Genomic DNA, 20719 nt, shown 5'->3' with positions numbered 1-20719 from the left:
AGTTAATATAATAAGTAGTTGTAATCTCGTGTGAGCTTGGGAGACACTATCCTACAAAGTGGACATTGATAAGATTATTGGGGATTTAAGTGGGTGGAGATTATGGTGCTTTAAATATCTCAAATATACACAAGTTTTTTTTATTTTTTGAGAAAGAGAATATAAAGTTAATATGGGATTTTAAAACACCACAATTGGACTAGTTACTTTTTGCTATAACATAGACATGGTAACCAATATTATATTTTCTAAGTATGATTAAAAGTATAGTTTATCAAAAGTATCACATCAAAAAAAAGTATGATTAAAATTAGGAAAATAAACCCTAGCCCTTTCTATTACAAAATCACGTTACTTTAGAATATAAGGATTAAAGATTAAGGATTAAAGGTCCGCTTGGTACATGTAATTAAAAATTAAAAATTATTATTTAAAAATATTTGTGAAAATATGTGTAAATGAAAAAGTGAGAAGGAAAACATACGTTACTAGGAATGGTTGTTTGAAATACGCAAACCAAACACCCTCCAATAGGACTCGCTGAAATTTTTTTCTCTCTATCTCTCTCTCTCTCTCTCGTATTTCACCAGTACCGCCCTCTTTCTTTCTTTTTTTTATTCCGACCCGACTCGTCTGGACTCTCAGTCTCTCTCTCTCTTTCACTCAAGCAAACACAAACCCTGCAAAAACGGACACTGATTCGAATCGCTCAACTCGCCGCAAACTCGGTTCGTTCTCTTACTTTTTCGTTACCTTCTTCTTTGTTCCTTATCATTATTCATACCACTACACTCTTCTACTCTCTTCTCTAATTATTATTATTATTTTTTTGTTGGGGTCTGGGTTTTCCTTCAAATGCTTCAGAGTCCAAACCCTAGTTCTATTAATCGATTTCTAGCTCGCTGTTTTGAATAAATTTGTTAGTTAGGTTTTTTGATTTAGAAACTTGTATGCTTGTTTGATGATTTTGGCTGAAAATTGGATTTTAAAACCCTAGTATCTGATTGGGATTTTGAATTTGAATTTTGATGCATTATAGTTTATGGATTTGTGATTTTTTTTTTATAAAATTTTTGGGTCCGTTTGGTTTTTTAGAAGGTGATGTAAAGATGAGTTCTTTCTCTATCACGCGGAAAAAGACGCCTTTCCAAAAGCATAGAGAGGAGGAAGAAGCAAAGAAAAAGGTTTGGCTTTTGATTAACACTGTTAGGTTGGATTTTGATTATAAAAAAAGAAAAAAAAAAGAAAGAGACTTGTTATTTTATTGATTTATTGTAATGGGGTTTTTGTTTTTTGTTGCAGAGAGCCGAGGATGAAACTGCGCGTTTGTACCAAGAGTTTGTGGAGTCATTTCAAGGCGATACAACACCTGGTTCAAAGTCTTTTGTTCGAGGAGGAACTATCAATCCCAATGATAAAGTGAAGATTGATTCCGAAGGTTAGTTTCATTGCAGAAAAAGTCTACATTTTCTTTCATTACTACTACAATCGTTTCAGTATGTTTATTCTTGTTTTGTTTAAAACTATGGATACATGAATAGTTTTTCTATTATTATGAGGACACATTAATAAAAGTATGGGCCTTTTTATTCATTCGCGGATGGCAGGTGAAAAGTCCAAAGATGGTGTATCTGTTCCAAAGAAGGGAAGTAGGTAAAGAAATACTTTTGATTAACCATGTTGCAATGCTATTTTGATCAGGCATCACAAGTAAGATAATTGTTTGGCCATGATTCAGTCAGCCTTCTTTTGTCTTAGGCTTGTATAAGTAAGAAGACGGGGTAGTATTTTGGTAGAGTCTGTTAAGATGTCCTTTTTTTTTTTTTTTGTCTTCTTTCTGTTTTTAGAAAAAGGGGGAATCTAATGAATATATTTGAGAAAATGAGCTGAATTTCTAGGTCTCATTTTTCTTTACTTGTAATCTTTCACACGTTCATGTATTTATGTATGTATTATTTGATTGAGGCAGCATATAACTTAGACTTGTGGATTCTAAAACCCATTATCTACCTCGATGTGAGATTCTTGGATTTCGGATTATTATTATTATTTTTTTGGGTCAAAGATTTGTATGAATTTTGAACCTCATTACTCACATACAACAAGTGTTTTTTTCCCTGGACGCCTAGTTGTTAATTGAGCGGGGAAAATTTTTCACTTCAAAGCATCAACTATATTGTATTCCACGTTGAGGTCATTCACTAGCAGCACTAGCACATTGGTATTAGATGATGGAAGAACATGAGCAGCCTTCCAATGGGTGGAGGGTGAGGCCTGGGTTCAAAACCAATTAGGTGTGTGTGCAACTTACCAATAAAAAATTATAGATATACAAATTTTCTTCATTGATAAAAAAAAATGTAGAATTAAACATAGGAAGAAAATGATTTTTGTATTGATGAATTAACATAATTGCAAAATGGTATGATAATATCATCTTACAAAGTATCACCATAGAGTTCTAAAATGAAAATATCTGGCTCTGCCATTCACTGTACACCTATTATGAATTTTTACTCATGATCTATATGAAGAGAAACTCCAACTTTGGTTCTTCTAAGTATTACATTTTTGCCTTTACATTTCATTTGGCATTTCAATATTGGTATGAAGGATGTAAAACTTGGGATTTTACCTGCTTCCTCCTCCTCCTAGAGGTTGTTTATGAATAATCAAATTAACTGTAAATATATTTCTTTGTATTTTATTGATTACTTTTATATCCTTCTTTAGTGTTTGTGTTCAATGGGTGATTTCTATGTTAATATATCCCCCCCCCCCTTTTTGTAATCTTATGAATTCTCTATTTTACATTAGTGTTTTATATAATTGCGAATGTTTTCAGTTAAATTTTATTTTTTTCAAATCATTGATCTAATTGTGCATATTTCATAGATTGATATGAATTGTATCAGCCATGGCAATGGGTTGAAGAGAAATTTTATTTAGATATGGGTCTAGGGTGAAATTTTGGCAAGACCATTGGTGTGGTGAACCATCTCTTGTAGTCAGCTATCCTGAATTGTTTAGATTTTGCCGAGATTAAGAGGTTAGTGTGGCTGAGGTTATGAAGTTTGATAACAGAATCCTGTTTTGGGATATAAGTTTCTTTAGGGGTGTGCATGCTCGGGAACTAAAGGCTCTGGCCGGTTTCATGGATACCATATATGGTGCGTCGGTGAGAAGGCGTGGTGAGGATAAGATGTGCTGGAAATCTGATGGAAAGAAGGTTTTCACGGTTAGGGATTATTACAACCCTTAGTGGGCCCTAATGACTATTGTTTTCCTTGGAAAAACATTTGGAAGCAGAAGATTCCTTATCGAGTAGCTTTCTTTGTTTGGACTGTTGCTTTAGGGAAATGCTTAACGATTGACAATTTACGAAGAAGGAAGGTTTGGGTATTGGACTGGTGCTATATGTGCAAGTGTAATGGTGAATTGGTTGATCATCTTTTTCTTCATTGTCTGGTTGCAATGGATATGTGGGCTATGGTGTTTGGGTTGTTTGGAGTGAGCTGGGTTATGCCGAAATCTGTAGTGGAGCTTCTAGCATGTTGGCAAGGAAGTTTTGGTCGCCATCGAAATGGGTATATATGGCTTATGGTTCCCCATTGCTTATTGTGGTGCCTTTGGAGGGAGAGAAATAGTCGGTGCTTTGAAGATAAGGAGAGATCCATATCAGACTTGAAGCTATTTTTCTTTAGAACTTTAATGGATTGGTTGGCTGCCTTGCGGAACCAATCCTTTTCGTCCTTTCTTGATTTCTTAGATTCTTGTAATTTTTGTTCTTGATTGTTTGACTCCTTGTACACTCCCTGTGTACTAAGGTGTTTCACCTTGTTGAGATCAATAAACTTTTACTTATAAAAAAAAAAGAGTTGTAAAACGACAGTTTGCTATCACACATTCTTTCTTAATCTCAAAAATGATTTCCCCCCTTGAAATATTTGTTATAAAATAAACTTATTATCTTCAGATTCCTAGTTAAATTGAGGAATCTTGTTTATGGCCTTAGAGCTTTACCTAAGGTTGGAGGTTTCCATAGGCTTTCAGACTTTTCTTCTAAGGACAAAGTTTAGTTACAAAACCAATTGTAGCCTAAGGCTACAAACTGCTCTAATTAAGTGACACGTGTAAAAAATAGCATGTGCACTGCACATGATTACTTAACTAAACTTAACCCAATAAACCCTAGTTAACCATACCACTTATTAAAAAACAAAAACAAAATCCTATTGCGTATAATCTCTCTCTTATTGAGATCTCAGTAACCCAGCCCCACCAATCACCCAAGCCCTCTTCTCCCTCCATTGGTCACCCCCCAACTCACCTCTGTCTCCACCACCGGTCACCCTCAAACCCTCCTTTGTCTCCACCACAGGCCCACCCTCAAACCCTCCTCTGTCTCCACCACAGGCCCACCCTCAAACCCTCCTTTGTCTACACTTTAGGCTGAATTTATTTGAGCTATTGTGAGAGATATAGTTTGTGGTTCAAAATGCTAACACTTGTTCTGCAATTGTTGTGTACCATATCACTAAAATTTATTCTGCAAGCTTTGGGCCTAACGATGTCAAACTAGTTTTTGACAAAAGAAATTTATATTATGAAAACCAAACCAATGATACAAGAAAAAACACTAAGACGTGGGTAAAACATCCAGGTAATTAAGACCTCAAAGGCTAGAACTGCCCATGAGGCTCAAGCTGGTGAATGGCAAAACAAACTAGAAGAAACAAAAGGACAAAACCAAAGTCTAATCAGGAGTTTCTTTGAGACACAGGAGGGTTTGAGGGTGCGCCAATGGTCGAGATAGATGAGGGTTTGAGGGTGAGCGGTGGTGGAGACAAAGGAGAGTTTGGGGGGTGACTAGTGGAGGGAAAAGAGAGCTTGGGTGAACGGTGGGGCTGGATTACAGGCTTACAGTCTTAGAGAGATGTTAATGAGAGAGAGAATACGTATACGTATAGGTTTTTTTTAGCTTTTTAAATTTTTTTATTTTAAAATAGGTGGTGTGGTTAACTAGGGTTTGTTGGCTTAAGTTTAGTTAAGTAATCATGAACAGTGCACATGCCATTTTTTACACATGTCAGTTTATTAGACCAATTTGTAGCCTTAGGCTACAACTGATTTTGTAGCTAAACTTTGTCCTTCTCCTAATACAGGAGTTGAATGTTATAGAGGCTATCATGGTTTGAGAATTTCAATTGTAAAACAACAGTGTGCCATCACATGATCTCTTTCTTAATCCCAAAAATGATTTTTCCCCTTGAAATAATTTGTTATAAATAAATCTCATGATCTTTGGCTTCCTAGTGTAAATTGAGGAATCTTGGTTACGGACTCAGAGCTTTACCTAAGATTGGAGGTTTCATAGGCTATCATAGGTTCTTTTCTCCTAATATGGGAGTAGGATGTTATAGAGGCTATAATGATTTGAGATTTCAGCAAGTTTATTTAGGCACCATCTGTAGCTTTATAGGCTTTTGACAGGAAGTGACAATACTGATTCTTGGAGCTAAGTTATATATTATTTTCTCATTATAAATCTAAGGTGTGTGGTGGATCAGGCTGATGATTTATATTTTCAATGTCTAGAGTGTTGTTGAGAATTTTCAATGTGAGCCACAAAAAATTGCTGTTTTGAGCATGTTTCCATTTGAATTTAGTATGTATATAACTACACACATGCGCTTACAAACCAGTGCTGTAGGTATATAGCATGTTTACTTTGGGCTGTGTCTTATCAAGTATGGCAATGTAGTTCTGTTTTGGGGCATTTTGGTGGTGGTTTCTGTAATGCCATACATGACAGTGTCAAAAAAGAGATTGCAAGACCCCTAAAGATGGGTGAAGATTTGGATTATTGATAACAAAGATAGATTTGAAAAATATAATTTTATGCTTGCTTGCATTTTCACAATGGTGTTTTTTACTTGATTGAGAAGTAAACAGAGTGCATAATGACTTTTTAGGACGTTCGTAAGATTGTCTTTGTGCCTTTTCATGTTTCATTTGTGTTATTCTAGTTGTGGTTCTTAAGCTGGCCAACTTTCAATGAATCTTTGTAATTCCATTGATAGAAAATGTGGTGGTGTTATGTTTATTTACAATAGTTTAGATGTTTCAACTTTGTTAATTATTAAAAAAGAAAAAAAAAAGTTCAATTATTGACTTAGTGTGGCACATCTTTCATTTCTTTGGGAGAAGCCTCATCATTGGATCACACTCTTTTGACCATGTGATACTCTAATGATGTGCTAATATAGCAGCTTATAAAGATATAAAAAACAGATGGATTTGGGTGCTTTGGATTGTACTGTGGTGCTGAGTAGAAGTAAATACTAAAGGAGCTACTGTGATATTTGATGCCTTTTATATGTGTGTCTATACATACATACATACATACATACATATTGTGTAATTATAAGCAATATTACACCACTCTATTTTTTTATTGGATGCGCATTCTGACAAATCTATTGTTGGATTATGTTTTATTTTCATACCTTTGCAAAGTTTTAAGATGATAAAAGATTAATAACTATTTGATTTATAAAATGTTTAAATTACAAGTTTTTGTACTTTAAAATTATGCATAAAAGATGAGTTTCCGAATTGAATAGTAAATAGCATCCGATTTGACACAAAATTTGGCATGTGTTTAGAACATAGAGAATATGTAATCCAATGGTGAGATTTTAATATATATATAATTTATATATATCTCTAATAAAAATTTATTAGGTGGTGTAATATTGCTAAAATTTACACGTTTATTATAAAATGCTGCAACTGTATATCTAGAGATTGTGCACACTTATTTGGATGCCGTTCATGATGGGAGTTTAGAGATTGTAAGTTGTGGTATGTTCTATTGGAGATTGTAAGTTGTGGTATGTTCTATAAGTTTGAGGTTCTTCTTAGAAAAAATATGACTTTGGTTCAAGAATATTATTTTTGGTGATTGTGATTAGTGTGTGAAGTTCTCATATCATGTTCCTATGTGGTTGGCGTGTGTTGCACTAGCTGATTTGTCAGTGACCACTCAACTTGGTTCTTCACCAAGTCTGTTAGAATAGAGTTTTTTTATGGCATTCAACGGACCTCCTGCCACTTATGTTGTTGCTGAAGTGGTTAAGTGGTTGGGCAGGGTTGGGAAAGGTCTTGGGTGAAAAATTTGAAATAACTCAACTGAGACTAAATTCCAACTGAGTCCTTGTATCAACTGATTGTTGTTGGCTACAAACCCGAACTCATTTCTCTAAAGTATCCATTTTCATAATTTGTGTCTAAAGATATTATTAAAAAAAAAATGTGTCTAAGATATTGGCATTCAGCCTAATGCAAATTTCCTTCTCTGGGCATATGACTGGTTGTGTCAAAGGCTTTAGGACATTTGGCATGACAGCAGAATTGAGTTAAATCCTTACCAATGATAAAAAGAAAATCAGTGGTTTAGTTGTTTGCCTTGTAGAAATGCTAGAAGTTTTCCACGTCTTTGAGGATTGAACTATAGCTTAGTGGTCAATCTGACATTTCTCTTGGGTTTTATGTCTTCTCTTTTATCTTTTTAAATTATTGTCTGCAAAAATGTTTTGGCAATGTACCTTTCAAAAAAATCTTTTGGCAATGTGAAACTTTGTTCTTGATTTTTCTTATTGCAGGTATGTTCCATCTTTCTTACCACCTCCTATGGCAGCTAAGGGGAAAGAATCTGAAAAGAAAGTTAGTAAATTAATGATAGGAGTTCTTTGATTTTATTTTTAGCATTTGTAAGTCATCACTGGAATCTTTAAGTCTAAATCTTTTGTATTTTAATTTGTAGAAGGAGGAGGAGAAGCCAAAGGAAAAAGAAAAAGGGAAGTCTCGTAACATAGATCATTTTATGGAGGAGCTGAAGCATGAGCAAGAGATGAGGGAGAGGCGAAATCAAGACCGTGAACATTGGCGTGATGGGCGCCAGAATGAACATTCTGCTGTAGGTGTTTTTCCCTGCTAGCTTCTTTCAGTCTTCTGAAAAATGCAATTGCAAGATTTCTGCCTATTTATGTATAATTTTATCACTGTTTTAATTGTCCATATGTATTGTTTTTATTATTGTGTTTCTATAGTAGTTGATCTAGATAGTCAGAATGTCAGGGTAGATTTTGGAAAATATGTTAATTAATGCACACTGCCAAGAGCCTTGTAGCTCAATGGTGGCTCTTGGTGATTCTAATGCAGGCATCTAGGATTCAAGTCCCCTCTCCCAATTATTGAATTATCAAATAAATAAATAAAATACATGCACACATCACACTCTTGGATATCATTTGTTTATTGTTATCTTAGCACAAGAGGATGGAAAAAATTCCCCATTCCGTTTGACCCGCCCTATCCCGCGCAGGTTCTCCATTCCTTGAATAGGTGACAAGGCAAGGCCGGGTTTTGCTTGCCTTGCCCTGTCTGGTCCCCCATCCCCCTTCAAATGTGTATTTCTATATTTTTATTTAATATATATTTAAAAAATATATATATCATTTAATTTTTTTTATACATATAATTATAATTTAATTTTTTTTATACATATAATTATAATTTAATTTTTTGCACTTATTATATCACCATCCCCCAAACACTTTATTTCTCTCTCTCTTAGATTGTCCCTCCTCTTTCTAGTTTCATCTCTACCTCATTATTATGGAACCCACATCATTAAGGTTGAATTATACTGGCAACCGGCCCCACTTTTGCCCCGTGCTGGTTTTTCTCACCCTGATTCCTGAAGAGGAAATGGGGTCGGTACGGGGCACCCCTGATCCGACCCCGCCCTGCCCTGTTGCCATCCCTAAGCACAGAAAACATCCTTCTGAATTCCTTTGCGCCATTTCATCTGTACTTACACGTACTGAATTCTTTGCATCAATTTTTCATCTTCAGTTTGATTAAACATACATGAAGCTTATTAGCTTACTATTTTCAGCCATCTAGTCGCTTTGATGAACTGCCTGATGACTTTGATCCAAGTGGAAAGCTTCCTGGATCATTTGATGATGGCGATCCACAAACTACTAATCTCTATGTTGGAAATCTCTCACCTCAGGTAAGATTGTTATCTTTAAATCTGTTGTATCTTTACTTTCTAATAATCTGTTGTTTTGAAAATAATAACACATCAAGTTCATCTTTTTTATTTTCTTAATAATACTAGGTGGATGAAAATTTCCTTCTGCGGACTTTTGGAAGATTTGGGCCTATTGCTAGCGTGAAGATAATGTGGCCTAGGACTGAAGAGGAGCGAAGGCGGCAAAGAAATTGTGGCTTTGTGGCTTTCATGAATAGAGCTGATGGACAGGCTGCAAAGGATGAAATGCAAGGTCTGGTTCTTTCTAGTTGTTCATCTTTCCTATCATTTGGATGATTGCTCTCAAATTATATTACTTGATATTCTTAGTTGATTTGCTTCCTATGTGGATAAAATTATTTTTAAGTTTAACCAAGAAAGTGTGGGTTTACCTTTGTAGCAAAAATATCTTCCATTATACATAAGAAGTTTCATGACAAAATTACATGTGGATGTTTCACCATTACTTCTCCCAATTTCTTTGAAAATGAAAGTTTTAAATATAAGTCTTCTGGATGTTATTGTCTCTCTTGAGCATGAAGTTTCCCACAAAGCTAAAAGTGCAGTTACTCCCACTATTTGTGACCTATGTATTTATTTATATATTCAGAAACTTTCTTCCCTTGTTATCATGGTTGCCTGCATCATGAAGTGGCATGATTGTGATTCCTTGTAACACGGATGTTCTTCCCCAAATGTTCTCTTGCCATGCACATTAGTATCTGTGTATGTATGTTTGTGATGGACCAAGATAACTATTGACAGTGTCATCCAAGTCATGATCCATTGTATGCTTGATTACCTGGCATCAAATTGAAACTTAAGCCCTGGTGTTCCTTCCAATAAATTATAATTGACAGGGTGCCAGCAAAGGCCCCAGATTATACTGTAAGATGTTGTTACCATTGTTTAATTAGCTTTTTCATTCTACTCGTGTAAAGGGGCATCTGAAACTCAAAAATTTTGGGGTGCAAAATTGAGACATATTTTCTGGTATATAAATTATATGACACTTCTTCAGGAAATTTTTTTTATTCTATAAACATATAGGTAGCATTTTAGAATGAGATAATAGTTTTAAAATCCAGCGATGACAAAATGTCCCAACTTGTATAATCATTGATATCTCTATTATTGGTCAAAGATTGTTTTTGGCTGGTCTCTGTTACATAATATCCTCTTTTAAAATATCAGAATATCCAATAATGGATATATTGGATTTTTTTTTTCTTATATAAAAAAAGAATCAATATGTATGACAGTGTGAGGGAATGAATGATATTAAGAATTGAAAAAAATCTCTTGTTTGCAGGAGTAGTTGTTTATGAATATGAGTTGAAGATTGGATGGGGCAAGTCTGTTGCTTTACCATCGCAAGCATTACCTGCTCCTCCACCAGGGCATATGGCGATCAGGAGTAAGGAGGTCTGTTAAATTTTATTTTGATTTAATTATGGAGTGCATGCATGCATTTATTTCTTTTCTTATATTTACTCCCCAGGGATGGGTCCAAAGGCCTTGCCTTGGTGAGATTCCACGTGATCAAAAAAAGAAAAAAGAAAAAGAAATATGCATGCATTTATTTATTTTCTAATATTTGATGCTTTGGGCTAATTTTACCCTTGCGAGATGGTCAACATTGCTTCATTCATTATTCTCAGGCTCAGCATCAAATGAAGACAAACTGATACTTTGATTTTTGGTTCTAATTTTGTAAATTATTTATAAAATATCAAATTAGACAACTACTCCATATTTTCCTTGTTTGAATGACAGGGTGCCACTGTAATTTTGTCTGGTCCATCCGGCCCACCCGTTACTTCTGTTCCAAGTCAGAATTCTGAATTGGTAGGTTGTTTCAGTTTATATTGTTTCCTTGTTATTGTAAATTTTTTTAATTAATGTATCTGTGCACATAAGTTACTCCCTTTTGTTTTTGTTCAATAAAATTATCTTTACTTGCTAGAATATTGTCCTGGGCCTGGCATGCTCTCCTTGAGCTAGCTTCTTTCCTTTAGGATCTGTTCATTGTTTTGGGCCACCGGGGAAGTTAGTCTTACTATTTATATGTAGATATATAATTCTTTTTGTTGTAATTCTTTAGGCTTCTTCTCATCTTTTATATATGAAGTAGTCTTTTTTCAATATAAATTTTCTTACCTATAAAAAAAGGGATTAAAAAGACTATTTTGATATAATTCAAAAGAGATTATGTTCAATAGGTTATTGTTGTTTCAGTTTTTTGCTCTTTTTGTGCTGTCAATATCTTTTCATCTTTTGTGATAAGTGATAAAATTTAATTAAAAAGCACAAAAAGGGGTGTGACCCTAATACGCTGGGAGTACACAAAAGAAGTGGCAAAACAAAGAAACAAAAATACTACTTTTTGTGATTCTATTGTGTGGTCATTGCTTGGTCCTGTACATGGGGATTTACACATTGTGATTCTATTGTGATGTTTTTAGAATCGTTGCCTTTTTGTACAAATATTTTCATTGTAGTTCTTTAGGTTGCTTCATGTCCTTTGCTCATGTAGTCTTTCTTATAAAATTAATCTTATCTATTTAAAAAAAAAAAATAGAAATATGGAAATGACTAAAGAGAGCTCAGGGTGTCCAAGAGCTCAAGAAAGTCTACCATAGAAAAAGTGTTGGAGGTCAAAGTCTGTTCATATAGGGTCTTCAAAAATAAGAACTTCAGCTTAATCAAATTTAGCTCTTTTCTCTCAAAGCAATGAGAGTTTCTCTTTCCAAAGACATCATGCATAAAGAAACTGCTTCCCTAAAATCCTCCCATTACCCCTCTTATCAAAATGTTCAAAATGTCCCTTCCAAAGTGATAACTACTATGTCACAGTAGATGGGATTCCCTGAGCAGCACTTCTTGGGAGGAGTTGGGAAGTTGCTCAAATCTTTGAAGATACTTTGCAGTTGCTAAAGGATCAATAACGCATCGTTTTTTATTAGTTTTCAATGGACTAGGAGGGATTCCAATGTTGTGTCTCATCTGCTAGCCAATTGGGTGGGGTTAGCTTCATAAAAGATGAGTGTGTTTTTGGCAAAAATGAGATGGGAAATCACAATTATGTCACCCACGAACTGTTAATAGAGAAGAAACCATTCAAAGTACCCCCCTGATACCACTCTCATCAACATCCTGCTTAAAGCTTCCATAATTACAAGCAATAATGGGGGAAGTGGATCTTCTTGACTTAATCCCCTAATACTTTTATAGCTTGTTTGGATGGAGGGGGAGTAGAGTAGAGAGAGGGAGAGTAAGTTAAATTACCTTATTTAGATGTTTTTGAAGGGAGGAGGGGGAGGGATTTGGAGAGGTTCTAACTACTATTAATCCCTCATTTTTTATTCCCCCAAATTGGAGAGATTTAGAGGGAGAGTGAGCATAGAAATGCTTAACCAAATAAATTACCAAATTTACCCTTACTATATTAACAAAATTACAAACTATGAAAATGCTAATTATTCCCCTCTCCCTTACTTAATTTTAAAAACATTCAAACAAGGTGGAGGATAACCATTCTCCTCTACTCTCCTCCCCGCTATTCTCCTTCCCCCTACTCTCCTCTCCTCTCCTCTCCTCTCCCTCCAAACTTCCACCAAACTTCCAATTAGAAAAGTCGTTGGGATTGTCATTCATCAGAACAGAACATCTGACTGGACTCGGGATTTTTCTACAAAGCTACAGTGTTACATGTAAGTTAAAAAGTCCAAATTGACATAATCAGAAGCCTTTTTCACATCAAGCTTGCACAAAACCCCTTGACTTGACTAAATCTTACTTATGGCCATGATAAAGATAGAATAAATTTCACTGCTGTCTGATTCTTGGAATTAAAATTGTATATTTATTAGTAGTTAATGGTCTTTTTTTTTCCTGAGACAAATTAATGTGGATATACTGTTCTTCAAAGTAAAGCACGTGAATGATATGGTCAATTATGAGTTTGAAACTATTAGATTAAGTTTCAGCTTGTTTAAAAGGGATGTCTGATATGTGAATATGATTGACCATCACTGTGCATCCACCATGTGTGATAGATCCTCACTTTTATATTGGAATTTGGGGAAAAAATAAAACATTTTGAACAAAATTTGAATTGCATTTATTGTCAAAAATAGTAAAGCATGCTTTAAATGACCAGTGCTTTCAATTTTTGAAACTATCGGGTGGTTCAGCAATGTCAAAAGGCCAATTACAGGAAATCAAGGCCAGTTTCATATTTAAAAAGAACTAATTTCCACTGGCTTCCTGAAACAAGGAAAAGGCTGGTCATTGTTACTGTCAAATTGTATAATTGACCTTCTGGGTGGGTGACTTTGTTTATGGTGATGCTATCTGAATCTTCCTGAAAATCCTGTCTTTCGCTGGGGACTTAAGGTTCTTTCAAAGACCTTTTGCCAGTTTAGTCCTGTGCCTTTGCTGCATTTTATATGAATCTTATCTTCACTCTGAATCATACTTTTTTAACTGGGGGATTTGGCTTTGTTGTTTTTAAATTCTACATTTTGTTAATGATATGATATGGTTGACTAGGTTCTTACCCCAAATGTCCCTGATATAATGGTTGTTCCACCCGAGGACGATCATCTCCACCATGTGATTGACACAATGGCTCTCTATGTTCTGGATGGAGGATGCGCCTTCGAACAAGCTATAATGGAGAGAGGTCGTGGGAATCCTCTCTTCAACTTCTTGTTTGAGCTTGGTTCAAAGGAACATACTTACTATGTCTGGAGGCTCTATTCCTTTGCTCAGGTAATTCCTATCATCCTTAAGTCCAGCCATCACAAAAAAGAAAAGAAAAGGATATCCTATTATGTGCCCAAATCAAATTGTGCCACCTGCCCTGTTCGATTTTATAGAAATTTCAGGCATCTTTGTTAATGATAATAATCTTAATTTAGTCCTAAAGAGTGATTTCCTCAATATATTAATCTTAATTAGTAAAAAAAAAGTATTGTTGGGTTGTTTAGATTTTTGGGGGAATAAATGCAGGGTGATACCCTTCAAAGATGGCGGACAGAACCTTTTATCATGATAACTGGTAGTGGAAGGTAATGTGCATCCATTTTTACCTATTTCAGTAACTATTGGTGCAGTCATTTGAAATGTTCTTGCTGTTTTGTGAATAAGGTGGTGTAATGGACTACATTAATGATGTGAAATTTTGTTTTATTATCATTTCCAGATGGATGCCACCACCTCTGCCAACAGCAAAAAGCCCAGATCATGAAAAGGAGTCTGGCTCCACATATGCTGCAGGAAGAAGCAGGGTATCTCTGTTAAATTCAAGAACAGGATTATTTTATTTTATCCACACATGATTTTTAACTCATAAAATTTCATTAACTTCTAAAGCGCATGGAATCAGAAAGAACACTGACTGATTCTCAGAGGGATGAGTTTGAGGATATGCTCCGTGCTCTTACATTAGAGAGGAGTCAGATAAAGGAAGCGATGGGGTTTTCCCTGGATAATGCTGATGCAGCTGGAGAGGTACTGCCTGATATTAGGGTCACCCAATTTAACTATCCATAGGGTAGTTCACCGTGTGAATGGCACAGTGGATTTTATCCCCTAGTTGTAAACCATATTAAATGGTGTTTACAAGTCACCTGCTATTGATTTGTTTCAAATATGCTACTATCACATGTTATTAAATATTTTTTGGTTTTCTTTTCTTTGTTTTTCTCATCTATTTGCTAATGATAAACTTTTGTCAGTAGAGATGCTTAAATTTTTAAATAAAATACAGAATAATATAAGAAAAAAAGAGGAAGATCAGGATCTGGGATTACTTTTACGGATTTTATTTTTTACTTATGAAGTATGTGTGGTTTTTCAATTTCTTACTTGGTGCCTTCTGTATTGCAGATTGTTGAAGTTCTGACAGAATCTTTGACGCTTAAGGAAACTCCTATTCCAACTAAAGTTGCGAGGCTTATGCTTGTTTCTGATGTTCTTCATAATAGTAGTGCTCCTGTAAAGAATGCATCTGCATACCGCACTAAATTTGAAGCATCATTACCTGACATTATGGAGAGCTTTAATGATTTGTATCGTAGTGTCACTGGAAGGATTACTGCTGAGGCCCTTAAGGTAAGCTGAACATATCTCTTGATTTTTGGGGCTCCCAACCTTTCTTAATTTATTGTCCATTTCTGATTCTATTGTAAATTTTTGTTTGAAATTCTGGAGGAACGAGTACTCAAAGTGTTGCAAGTGTGGTCAGATTGGTTTTTATTTTCGGATGCATATGTGAATGGTCTGCGAGCTACTTTTCTTCGGTCTGGGAGCTCTGGTGTTGTCCCCTTTCATTCCATATGTGGTGATGCTCCGGAAATAGAAAAAAAGACTAGTTCCGAAGATACAGGTGAAGGGGGTAAGGGAAACCAAGATACTGCATTGGCAATGGGCAAAGGAGCAGCCACGAAAGAACTAATGAGTCTTCCCATTGCTGAGCTGGAGAGACGATGCAGACATAATGGACTGTCTCTTGTTGGTGGTAGAGAAATGATGGTTTCACGATTGCTAAGTCTGGAAGAGGCAGAAAGACAAAGGGGCTATGAGCTAGATGATGACTTGAAATATGCACAAAGCCATTCGAGTTCTGGCAAATATTCCAACAGTCAGAGCGAAATGAATGTGGAACCAGAGCTAGCAGGTCTATCTGGATGGAACCGTTACGGAGAGGATGAGGTGCAGGCACAAGGCAAAGGGTTTGTTCCTTTGGCTCCAACCCTTCCCATTCCACAGCCTGATCTAAAAGCTTTCATGAAGAAAGAGAAAAACGATCCTGTTTTGCCAGCATCTAAATGGGCTCGAGAGGATGATGACAGTGATGATGAACAAAAGAGTAGTGGTAGGGGTCTGGGGTTGGGCTACTCATCTTCTGGAAGTGAGAATGCTGGTGATGATCCTAGTAAAGCTGATGAGACGGAGTTTGCTACTGGTACAAGTATCCCAGCGCAAACTGACACTGGAATGAATGAAGAGCAGAGGTAGTATGATACTTCCACTGTAACCTGCTGTCTTTGTTTCTTTTTTTATGGAAAAGATGGTTTTCATCCTTCCCAATTCCCCCCCCCCCCCCCCCGGTTTATTTCCTGTCTATTTTTTTTTCCTTTTCTTTTTCTTTTTTAAGGCTTGCCTTAGTTTTATGTTTCCAATTTGAATTGGGGATATGTGTTTTCAAATGATTTTTAGAAAAAATTGACGAGTTCATTTACATCTGTTGTCAAATGCTCCCTGCCATCAATAATATATATATATATATATATATATATATATATATATTAATGATGTTTTATGTGTGAAAATACTTGACTGTGCTTGTCACTACAGACAAAAGTTGAGACGTCTAGAGGTGGCTTTGATAGAATATCGTGAATCCCTTGAAGAGCGGGGAATAAAAAGTTCAGAGGAAATCGAAAAGAAAGTTGCAACGCGTCGGAAACAGCTACAATCAGAATATGGGTTATTACATTCTAATGAAGATTCTTCAGCAAACAGTAAGTGCTCTTTTTGTTGGCGTGCAAGATAGAAAATAATTGAAAGTGTGGAATTTCTCTCCACTTATAACATTAGTTTTGACCTGCTGTGCTAGTTTTTAGATATGCCTATTGCCTTCACTGCTGTTTTGTTTAAATCATACCCTAAGAATTAAAATACCATAAACTTATAAACAAAGACCATAACCTGAGAATTGGGATGATACAGTGTTATAACGAATGATTCCCCAGGGGTGGGTCCAGAGGGCCCTGCCTTGGTGAGGTTCCAGGTCATTAAAGATAGTGTTATAATGAATTACTTTCCTAGATTGAACTCTTGAATTTTGTTTAAAATCTGTAATGTATAAATACGAACTCCAAATATTACTTCTTCTGTGTATGACTTATGCCCACAATCCCAAATGCACTGCTGGAACTGACTTAGAACAGATAAATAGATCAATTTAGGGTTCTAGAGAATAATTATCTGGGATAGATAAATTTAGGCAGCAAAAGATTGTTTACCCTGTACACTTCCTGTGTACTAGGTGGCCCTTTTTTGATATAAATAAATCTTATTACTTATCCAAAAAAAAAAGAAGATTGTTTACTTTAGCCGCTGACCTGACTTATATTACACTTTTTTATCAGTAGAGAACTTGCATAACAAATACTTTTTAGTTCTTAGAACATGCTGTGAGATAGTGGCTCCACAAGACAATTTTGCCTCTCCTTATGGCCAAAGTGCACTTATAAAAAAAAAAATGGTAGATAATACTTTCTAGTTCACAATATAGTCAAATGTCAGATAATAAATTTTTTTTTTTTCTTGTAAATAAGATAAAATTTAATTGAAAGTAGGTGAGTGACCTCATGTAGGATTTGTATGCTAGGTTTCCCAAAAGAATGACATGATGGAAGAATTACATATGAAAACAAAGAGAGTTAATGAAATCTACGACTGAGTGCATGTCATTTGGGCCCAGGGTGTAGGAACACTCAAAGAACATTCTCACATACAATGAGTTCAACATCGGAATTGATAGCTTCATACCATTAAATGTATGACTGTGCCTCCCCTCCATATTGCCCACATCAAGAATAAAGGGGCTCTGGTTGACGTTTATCAAAGTAATTTCTCCATTTAAGGGAAAACATACACAACCCTCTTGGGTACTTACAGATTAAATGATAAAAAAACCTCTCAGGTCACCCTCTCCAAACATAGCTAGAACAACATCTCAGGCTGCTGCACTATGGATTAACCAACAATTCATCGTTTTGCCTCTACATTTGCACATGCAACATGAATCTGCCAAAAAATATCCCCTTTTGCTAGGATTTTTCTCTAGCTCTGTTTGATTAGTCTCGTGCATGGGGCTTTATGAATTGTGATTCCACTGTGTCATTTAAAAAAAAATTTGTAATTCTTTAGGCTGCTTCTTGTCCTTTGCTCCTGAAGTAGTCTCTTTTTAATAAAACTTCTCTTACCTATTGAAAAAAGATTTTCACTTGTCAAAAGAATTCCCATGCTGCTTTTAACATGAAGAAAGCAACTTTCTTTGGAGCCATAGTGCACCATACTCTTCCAAGGAAAGTCCTACAATTGGAACCTCTTAGAGCCTCATAGGGCAAACATCAAACTTTAAATAGGACTTTTTTGATAGATTTAAGGACTAATCATTTGACATAATCAACACAAGCTACAAAATAGAAGCTTAATATCTTGACAAAAGTGCTTTTATTTAATATGAAACTTAAATCATGGCTATAACTGGCTGCATTAATGACACTAATGATGAAGTCTCAGCAACCTTACTGTAGCTTCATGCTGTGTCAGATACCCTTCATGAATATTAGACAAAGGGTTGTCTAATATTCATAAAGCCAACATAATGTGAAAATGATAGGTTTTTTTGGGAAAATTAGAACCATCCACCCTACACCCAAGTTGCATTGTCCCCCCTAAAGTTTTAAAGTGAGCAACTAATCCCCCTGATGTTGCTCAAAATTCCAAAAAGCCTTCACCAGTGCCAATTTCATCAAATTTAGAGAAATTAATAGGTGTGCTTTGCACATGCACATGGAATTCTATAAATGGAGAACTGATATTTCAAATTTTCATTTATACATTTAAATTAATTTGTTCTTAATTTGATCAAATTTGGATTGTTGGGGGATTAGAGTTTTGAGTAACATTAGGGGGTTAATTTCTCAGTTTTAAACTCAAGGGGTACATTTCAACTTTGGTGATATTTTAGTAAATTAGTATACATATTTCTTCACTAATCTAATACTTGATGAGATGTTAATATAGTTGATGGCCAAATTTCAGAACTACTCAATTGTTCCAGCAGATTCTTGTTAAAATGAGATTATTGGGTTCCAAATATCAATACATTGTCAAAGATCTACTCCCCTGAAAGGTTATATGTAGCTTGACTGAACCCTGCTCTATTTCTGCTGGGTTGGTCTTCCCTTGCCTGAGTTTACTTGGTATTCCTTCAGATTAGGATTGAACTACTGCTTATTACTGCCATTTTTGCATGGACTCTTGAAAAATAATTTTCAAACCCGTGGAACTAATAGTTAGATAATAATGAATGAGATGATATTGTCATGTGAAGTTGCAGTGAGTTTGGAATCTACTATTTTATACTGTCTTTAACTTACAGCGTTGATGTTTTCTACTAAAAGGCCCGAGTCTTGGCTATACCAAACTGGCTTTGGTGTTTCACAACTTCCAGTAAAAGAGTACCCTTTCTATCCAGTCATGCTGATTTCTCATAATGCAGTTCTTATTATGAATCAGAAGCATTAAATATGTTCTTTAATATGCTTAATGTCATATGTGATTTGATCTATGTAAAGTCTCTTGTTATTGTAATCTTTTGCTTCGTGTTGCCTATATAGCAAATATTCAGGTTAATATTTAAATGGTTCATGCTCAGGGTTTATGTTTATAAAATGTTTTTCGTGCAGAGAGAACATCTTCAGAGAGGAGGGACAGACGGGATGATACCCGTGACCCTTCAAGAAAGCGGCACCGCAGCGAGAGCCAAAGTGAGAGCCCACCACGGAAATCATCAAACCGAGACAAAGAAAGGGAACATGCATTAGACAGGGACAGAGAAAGGCACCGGGATAGAGATAGGACTCATGATATTGAAAGTGAGAAAGGGAGGGATCGTGAGAAGAGTGGAAGTAGAGAGAGGGATGACCACGACAGGGACAGAGGCAGAGAAAGAGACAGGGATAGGAGGAGACGACCAAAATAAGCTATTCTTGGGGTTGGTTTTTGTGAATTGACGTGGAATGTTTTGAGATGAAGAGATGCCCATTTAGTTAGGCCAGGATGCCTTCTGTGAAAAGATTGCATTTAAATTGTTATGAAAGGAAAAATTTCCTCCCATGTAGGGATGATCCCCCCAAGAGGGAAATATGTTTAATGTTAAAAACAACACTGTAGTAAGAGGGATGCGGATTTCAAAAATTGAACATCTCAGTCTCAGATGTGTTAAAAGTGGTCAATGAGTAAGTGCTTGATTGCTTTAAGTTGACATGTTTTAGCTGCTGGGCAGGCAATGCACTGTTGTGGAAACATGCGCCAGCAGGATTAAGGCACCTATCTTTCCTATGTGATCGCTGCGTTTATATGTTGAGAAGTGTACTGCCCTTGGTCATAGATCTCTGTGTTCCTCACTTCGGTGTTGTATTTATTGTGAGTTCAATGTTCCAAACATTTCCTGAATGTAGATAGTTTTTTAACTCCATTTCTGCACCAAAGAGGAAGGTCAAGTTGGTAGTTTGATCCTTTATTTAATTAGAGAAAATGTTTTAGCTTAGAAAAGAGAGGAAACTGTTCTGAATCTTTTGATAATTTTTACTTCAATTGCCACCTTTGCTGTTGCACAGGCCTATTTAAACCCCCCTCCCACAACCAAAAAAAAACGAAGAGGAGAAAAAGAAGGCATTATGGCCTGTCTATCCTAAAGAATATCATATTTCACTTTCTTCGTCCAATAGTGTGTGTTTTGTGTGCGCAGGTATGGCATCTACACTTTTGCTGTGGCAACCAAAAATTTTCAAATCCTTGGGGATC

The 20719-nt window shown here is 35.7% G+C and overlaps 1 protein-coding gene across 1 annotated transcript; it reads left to right on the top strand.

The window, feature by feature from the left end:
- Positions 1 to 566: 566 nt before the first annotated feature.
- Positions 567 to 20517, top strand: LOC142639756 (protein RRC1-like). Its single transcript, XM_075813895.1, has 18 exons — positions 567 to 728; positions 1096 to 1184; positions 1303 to 1438; positions 1608 to 1653; positions 7668 to 7728; positions 7829 to 7981; positions 8966 to 9085; positions 9194 to 9359; positions 10419 to 10531; positions 10883 to 10954; positions 13661 to 13882; positions 14123 to 14181; positions 14316 to 14400; positions 14486 to 14623; positions 15002 to 15226; positions 15326 to 16128; positions 16472 to 16638; positions 19600 to 20517. Exons 2-18 carry the CDS (start codon positions 1110 to 1112, stop codon positions 19893 to 19895), a joined length of 2937 nt encoding a protein of 978 aa, XP_075670010.1. The 5' UTR covers positions 567 to 728; positions 1096 to 1109; the 3' UTR covers positions 19896 to 20517.
- The last annotated feature ends 202 nt before the right edge of the window (positions 20518 to 20719 follow it).

This window comes from Castanea sativa, chromosome 1, assembly GCF_040712315.1.
Source record: "Castanea sativa cultivar Marrone di Chiusa Pesio chromosome 1, ASM4071231v1".
In the NCBI taxonomy this organism is placed as follows: Eukaryota; Viridiplantae; Streptophyta; class Magnoliopsida; order Fagales; family Fagaceae; genus Castanea; species Castanea sativa.
Note: the sequence above shows the minus strand (reverse complement) of the source record. Positions and strands in the feature narration are given on the sequence as shown.